This window comes from Sinocyclocheilus rhinocerous, unplaced genomic scaffold, assembly GCF_001515625.1.
Source record: "Sinocyclocheilus rhinocerous isolate Xijiao unplaced genomic scaffold, SAMN03320098_v1.1 scaffold1809, whole genome shotgun sequence".
NCBI lineage: Eukaryota > Metazoa > Chordata > Actinopteri > Cypriniformes > Cyprinidae > Sinocyclocheilus > Sinocyclocheilus rhinocerous.
In genome coordinates, this window is record NW_015663347.1 from 94,812 (window position 1) to 102,969 (window position 8,158).

Below are 8,158 nucleotides of genomic sequence, written 5' to 3' on the forward strand. Positions count from 1 at the left end.
ACATACACATATATATATATATATATATATATACACATACATATATATATACATATATATATATATACATATATACATATACACACACATATATATATATATATATATACACACTCATATATATACACACACACACACAATATAGTCAATAAAATAAAAACACTAAATAAAATAGTGAATAGTACAATCATATAATAGGCCTAAGTTGTATAATAATATAATAATATCATATAATATAATATGCAGAAGAGGTGCAGTCTCTTGGAAATGCAGAAAACAGTCCATGACAGACTTGCTTCAGCCTTCCTTGAGGTTTGTGTTGTCCTGGTTCTACTGGCTAAAATGGGCAAAACATAAATGAGCCACGATTACATGACAAGCAATCTAATCAGCTGCTCTTCAGAGATGAGTCTGTAATTCTGACAGCCTGATCTGTCCTGTCACTCCTCTGGCTCACAGCATCGCACGGAAGACTCACTTGCGAGTTAGATTCGCTCAAACTATAAAATAAGCTCAGACTTCATAAGAATCATTTAAACTTTATATTATTTCTTATAAAGTCTCAGTTTACATAGCTTTTATCGTTAGCTATTAATAGTCTGACTTTGGTGGCTAACTAATGTCAACATAATGTTATAATGACAAAATAAAACAAAAAAACAACTATTCAGACTTACATGAGAAAGGTAATTTCCCGAGAAATAATTTGGATTTTTACGACGATTTGTAAAACCTCAAAATAGTCAGGGAATCCGGGATCTTTTCTTCAGTCCACTTGTGAGAGTTACGGCAAGTTGCCGGACCAATATGGCGGCGCCGTTGACGTACGGTCCAACAGCCAATGAGGCGTCTAGGTATTTTATATGTCTATGGCAACTCCTATCTCTTTGAATGGGGAAACATCAAATTCTCCAAAACTGTTCGCCAAACTTAAGATTACATTTCATATTTGAAATCACCAATGGAATTTGACAATAACTGTCCCATAAATGTTGTTTCTTTTGCTCAAATAGTGTTAAAAAAGCTTATTTTTCAGGCTAGACCAGCCAGTGTGCATGCGCAGTACTCAGAACGCTGCCTGTTTCTATAGCAACCAGGATTTCTAACGGCAGCTGCAGTGATGCACTGACTTTACCGATTAGCGATTGGCTCTTTTACTCAGAAGGCGAGGCTTCGTTCAATAGAGCGGCCATATTGAGCGTTGCATTTTTTCCCATTCAAAACTATATGAGTGACACGTCTTGGGTACTCTCGTCTAAATGTCCCGCCCCTCACCTCAGTGGCATGTGCTCCGGTTGTATTGTAAACAATGGCGTCGTTAATATCGTTTATCAGTTTGAGCCTGAATGAGAAGCAGAGGATATTATTGAAGAGGATCGTGCAGAATCTGTGCAAGCACGGCTTTTAATGGTAGACCTATGTTTTTTTGTTTGTTGTCGTCTCATACTTTTAGATACGCTGTTATTTGTAAATGCTACTGCTTATGTTAGCTTTTAATATACAGTTTTATCCTGATTAAAGCTTTAATACAGTACGGCAACTGCACGCGTGTCCATGTTTAATGCTTCTCATAGCTAAGTGAAAATAAGTGTATAAATGTAACAGTTCATTGTTGGAGCTGAGCTTAATATGAGAGAGAGAGAGAGAGCGAGAGCAAGATGCAGAGTGTGTGCAGAGCAGGGGGACACGAGGAACAGTATTAAGAACCGCTGCTTTAGAACATTGATTTTGAATCTTGTGAATCCATTAGAATCGTTAGAAGACAGAATCGCGATTCATATATGAATAGGTTTTTACGTGCACCTCTAGTTTTCTCTTCCTCTTCTCTAAAGCAGCACAGCATGGCCTTGCCCCCTTTGTTGCCTTTTCCCGAGGGCGGGGTTTATCGGGTTTGTTACGTCACGAACCCGGGAAGTAACTTGTTGTAGTCCCTACCAGCCATTTTTGTAGGCATTAAACTGCCAAAATTTTAATAGAGATATCTCCGTTTGCATTGAACTTTCAGCTTCGTAACTTCGCAGATATTGTTTATGCTCAAACAGCAACATTACACACTAACTAACGTTAAAAAAGTGAAATCGCAATGAACCACCCCTTTAATACTAACTTAATATTAAAGTTATAAGTAAAATAAAAATTAATAAGGGTGAAAACATTTCTAACTTAGGGTACAGGTAGTGAGCACTAAACAGGACGTGTGTCATTTGGTATTTTCTCCGGCCCTGAACTGTGACTGGCTGGTTAAGACCAGTTAATCAGCTTTGTGGAGCAGCTTACCTCCTCAGGTGAAGCTCTGGGACAGGTGCATCTCACACAGGAGCAGCAAACAAGCACTACTGGAGCATATATGTAGGATAACCTCAATCTCTTGTACAGGAGTTGTTATTGAACTGACCGAGATTAATTAACACACACACACACACGCAACTATCAATACCTGTAGATTTCTGAAGGAAACAATAGTGTTTGAAAGGCAGCAAAGGAATGTTGTTAGTTTCAGGTAAATTTAGGCTTTAGGTATTATGTCTGCATAAATTAAATTTACCTTTGTCACCCGCAGTCTGGGTTTCATTCTCCATAGGGCCTTTCGCACCGCTTTAGTTCCAGAACTAAATGTACAGTACTAAAGTACTGGGACGATTTTGCGTGAACTATTTCCCAGTACCATTTAAAGGGTTGCATTCGCACCGACAGTGTGTACTAGGATGTGACGTAAGCCGGTCGACAGCGACGTCATTTGTGCGCGGCGTTCAACAACGGAAACAAAGAAGAACAACGTTAACAACAGGAGGATGGAAGACGCTGTGATCGGAGCGTTTTAAATCATGTCATTTCGTACGCGTTTATCCAATCAATCTACTTACGTCACGGGTAGTACCAGTTGTGCTGGTTAGACCCTGCTCCGGAATAGGAGCTAATTTGATTCTCGAAAAAGGGAGTGCGGTACTAAAATCACAACCAGTTACGGCGGTGCGAAAACACCAAAAAGTGGGTAGTTCCACAATTAGTTCTGGTACTATGAAAAGGTTCCCGTTGTGCGAAAGGCCCTCATGTTGCAATGCAGCCAGAGAAGTCAAAATGTGGCAAAAAGGTCCAATCACAATTTAGCAAGCAAATAAAGCAGAGGCGTCATTGTCATCGGTAGATTTTGAATGGCAAACATGTTCAGTAAATCTCAATGGAAATTTCTTTAAACATAAGATAAACACGAGATTTAAGATGTAGGGGAGCGCGGGGCACAAAGTAACGCAGGGTTAGTTGTAACACACATGGTTTGAATATTTATTCTCGAAAAAGGGAGTCCGGTACTAAAATCACACCCAGTTCCGGCGGTGCGAAAACACCAAAAAGTGGGTAGTTCCACAATTAGTTCTGGTACTATGAAAAGGTTCCCGTTGTGCGAAAGGCCCTCATGTTGCAATGCAGCCAGAGAAGTCAAAATGTGGCAAAAAGGTCCAATCACAATTTAGCAAGCAAATAAAGCAGAGGCGTCATTGTCATCGGTAGATTTTGAATGGCAAACATGTTCAGTAAATCTCAATGGAAATTTCTTTAAACATAAGATAAACACGAGATTTAAGATGTAGGGGAGCGCGGGGCACAAAGTAACGCAGGGTTAGTTGTAACACACATGGTTTGAATATTTCCACACATGCTAGCATAACAAAATCTACAGTATTTATTAGTTACCATATCAACATTATATAGAAAAAAAGTGTGCCAAAATTCAAAACTCTTTTGAAGATATCAATGAACATTAAAAACATTAAAATTCTGGCTTAAGTAAATTTTTCATCTCTGTTTTTGTTAATCACTTAAAATTAGACAAATCTGTTATTTATCAGTTTAGATAGTTTTTTTAATGCTTCGCTATATGCTGTATAGCACACCCCAGACTCGACTTGTCGCGAAAATGAATTATCCTCGGTTGTGCGCGCACTTGTTTGCACATGAGCGACGGTGTTTTTTAGGAGTCTAATGCCGAGTTCACACTGCACGATTTTCAAACAGGTCGGCGATTCCCTCAGATCGCGTCTTTGATAATTCATCGCGTGAACGAGCACCGATTTGCCTCCGATTTCAGGCATTGTCAGCGAGTGAAAAATCGGGCTAAAATCGTGCAGTGTGAACTCGGCATAACGAATATGCTTCTGGGAAATGTATATAATGTAAAAGTTGACTGAAGCATTAAAACTCAAGTACAGATACTCCCCAAAAATACTTAAGTACTGTAACAAAGTATTATTACTTTGTTACATTACACCACTGTGTCTGCATGTGAGGCCATTTTGATGCAAAGCAATGATGGCTGCATGTGTTTCTTTGGCGGTAACCATTGCTAACAAGAACACAATGATTGGAAGCGCTTTTATAGCAATCAGTCTGCTCTTACGATCTAATTAGTATGATAGTGATTTCACCTGACTAGTACTCATTCACACTTTCACATGTGCTGCTGATATGATTAGTCAATTAATGTTAGCTGGTCATTAAACTGTGATTATTTTTTTTTTGTGAAAAGTAAAATTTTTTGGCCAATGAAGCTTTTAGCAATTATTTGAAATGCATCTGATCACTCTACACAATAATCTAGAAACAATGTGAATGAACACCACAGCAGGTTTAGCAGCAAACTTTGCAAAACACAAAATTTGTGTCACTGCCAAAACGTTTGGCCACGACTGTACACGAGGCCACTAAGCCTGTCTGCTCTGGAACATACAGAACAGTTACTTTACAGCACAAACATAAAAACACTGATGGGTAATCAGCCCATTCATCAGTACATTTTATGCATCACTTCAAAACACAACAGTCTTTTCTTCTTTTTTATTTCATTAATTTCATTAAATATAGTACAATGTACCCATTTATACAGGAATTCACATATTAACAAGTCAGTTTGTGATGTTTGTGATGTCTGCAGCCACTGGAAGTGTCTCAGGAAATATGCTCACCGCGTTAGAAACAGGCTTGTCATCTGAACCGCGCGAGACATGAAAACTTGTATCTGAAAGCAGCAACGGTGTGTTTTAATGAGTTTCTGTGTCGCTGACAAATACAACTCCTTTGATTTGGACTAAAGTCCCAAGCCAAGGCCACTATAAAGAAAAAAAAAACAACAGTCTAAAGCAGACCAAAGTTGAAACTGAATTAAGGATATGCAATTCTGCATCCATTACTGCTGCTGAGAAAATGTGCAGCAGTACAAGAAACAAAATGTCCAAATTCACAACACACGGCACACACATCAAAATCATGTTTAAGAGTGGAATTCATGTTCAGTTCAAGGAAAGCATGATTCCATAGATCAAGGTCGCACAGTCGCGAGAAACATAAATAATACGCATCACAAAAGAACGAGAAACAAACGGTCGTAAAAATGGACCACCTTAGAAATCCATCGTATTAGAAACATACCAACTAAACACCTGTACATAAAAACTCACTCGCGCAAACATATACACGACCCAAACAAACAGAAACCAGGCATTCAAGGACATATTCATGTGCTCCCGGATCTTCCCCGTGTTGGCTTGTATTGTATGAACATGAGCACGTTAATTAGGTGGCCTTAACAAATGTATTGCAGCATTCGAAATGACGGGGGCAGAGAGGATGCTGTGTATCCTACAGGTGGCGCTATCCCTGCGCACCACTGTGTCTGCATGTGAGGCCATTTTGATGCAAAGCAATGATGGCTGCATGTGTTTCTTTGGAGGTAACCATTACTAACAAGAACACAATGATTGGTAGCACTTCTTCCCTCCTTTTATAGCAATCAGTCTGCTCTTTCAATCTAGTTAGTATGATCGTGATTTCACCTAACTAGTACTCATTCACACTTTCACATGTGCTGCTGATATGATTAGTCAATTAATGATAGCTGGTAATTTTGTGTCAAGATAAAAAAACTGTGATTATTATTTTTTTTTTGTGAAAAGTAAAATTTTTTGGCCAATGAAGCTTTTAGCAATTATTTGAAATGCATCTGATCACTCTACACAATAATCTAGAAACAATGTGAATGAACACCACAGCAGGTTTAGCAGCAAACTTTGCAAAACACAAAATTTGTGTCACTGCCAAAACGTTTGGCCACGACTGTACACGAGGCCACTAAGCCTGTCTGCTCTGGAACATACAGAACAGTTACTTTACAGCACAAACATAAAAACACTGATGGGTAATCAGCCCATTCATCAGTACATTTTATGCATCACTTCAAAACACAACAGTCTTTTCTTCTTTTTTATTTCATTAATGTTTTACAATATAGTACAATGTACCCATTTATACAGGAATTCACATATTAACAAGTCAGTTTGTGATGTAATACACTGCTGCAGCCACTGGAAGTGTCTCAGGAAATATGCTCACCGCGTTAGAAACAGGCTTGTCATCTGAACCGCGCGAGACATGAAAACTTGTATCTGAAAGCAGCAACGGTGTGTTTTAATGAGTTTCTGTGTCGCTGACAAATACAACTCCTTTGATTTGGACTAAAGTCCCAAGCCAAGGCCACTATAAAGAAAAAAAAAACAACAGTCTAAAGCAGACCAAAGTTGAAACTGAATTAAGGATATGCAATTCTGCATCCATTACTGCTGCTGAGAAAATGTGCAGCAGTACAAGAAACAAAATGTCCAAATTCACAACACACGGCACACACATCAAAATCATGTTTAAGAGTGGAATTCATGTTCAGTTCAAGGAAAGCATGATTCCATAGATCAAGGTCGCACAGTCGCGAGAAACATAAATAATACGCATCACAAAAGAACGAGAAACAAACGGTCGTAAAAATGGACCACCTTAGAAATCCATCGTATTAGAAACATACCAACTAAACACCTGTACATAAAAACTCACTCGCGCAAACATATACACGACCCAAACAAACAGAAACCAGGCATTCAAGGACATATTCATGTGCTCCCGGATCTTCCCCGTGTTGGCTTGTATTGTATGAACATGAGCACGTTAATTAGGTGGCCTTAACAAATGTATTGCAGCATTCGAAATGACGGGGGCAGAGAGGATGCTGTGTATCCTACAGGTGGCGCTATCCCTGCGTGGCCGTTTTGGGACATTTGTGCTTACTTGAAGGGCAGCACCACCGGTCAATTGCCAAGCGATAAGAGAGCTGTCTTGCGAAACCTATTTATTTAAGCAAAATACCTTGAAAATAATTTAATAGTACTTGGAGAAGAAATTAAATAGCATTCCTATGAAGAATATCGGTGTTGAGAAGGAAACCATATTGTTGAGGTTCAATACCTTGGCTATATGTCTTTTTAAATATGCATTTCTATCATATTTAAAAGAAAACAGGAAGAGAAAATCTTCCACTGAAAAACAAAAAGAAAAAGTCATGCATTCATCCACTGTCAGAAAAATGGAAAAAGGGGTGGAGGAAGAGCAAGAGGCCTTGGTGTCGCCTTGGCAACCTCTAGCTCTGCTGTGCGGGTCCCCTTATGCATTAAGGGTGGGCGTAGGTGTGAGAAAGCATGACGTGACTTCACAGGTGCTGCCAGTCGATGCCCACCAAAGTTTGATTGGCCTCCTGGGCGTGGCCGATCTCCTCCGTGATGCTGTGCTGGCGCCACAGCTTCTGGACCTTCCTGTAGCGCTCTTGGCACAAGTGTAATGGGTTTCCCCTTCTAAAAGAGACAAAACGCATCCCTTGATCTCACACGTCTGTCAGAAATAATCATGCGTGTCAAATATCAGAAATGTGTCCCTGGACCACAAAACCAGTCATAAGGGTCAATTTTTTGAAATTGAGATTTATACATAATCTGAAATCTGATAAATAAGCTTTCCATTGATGTATGGTTTGTTAGGATAGGACAATATTTGGCCGAGATACAACTATTTGAAAATCTGGAATCTGAGGGTGCAAGCCTCCTGGGCGTGGCCGATCTCCTCCGTGATGCTGTGCTGGCGCCACAGCTTCTGGACCTTCCTGTAGCGCTCTTGGCACAAGTGTAATGGGTTTCCCCTTCTAAAAGAGACAAAACGCATCCATTGATCTCACACGTCTGTCAGAAATAATCATGCGTGTCAAATATCAGAAATGTGTCCCTAGACCACAAAACCAGTCATAAGGGTCAATTTTTTGAAATTGAGATTTATACATAATCTGAAATCTGAT

The 8,158-nt window shown here is 39.4% G+C and overlaps 1 protein-coding gene across 1 annotated transcript in view; it reads right to left on the reverse strand.

The window, feature by feature from the left end:
• Positions 1-6,086: 6,086 nt before the first annotated feature.
• The window catches only part of ubr2 (ubiquitin protein ligase E3 component n-recognin 2), a 46,690-nt gene continuing 44,618 nt past the window's right edge, over positions 6,087-8,158 (reverse strand). The window contains exon 44 of the mRNA XM_016539069.1: positions 6,087-7,664. Within this exon, the coding sequence (XP_016394555.1) occupies positions 7,523-7,664 (142 nt within the window). The 3' untranslated portion in view covers positions 6,087-7,522. The remainder of the gene's footprint in view (positions 7,665-8,158) is intronic.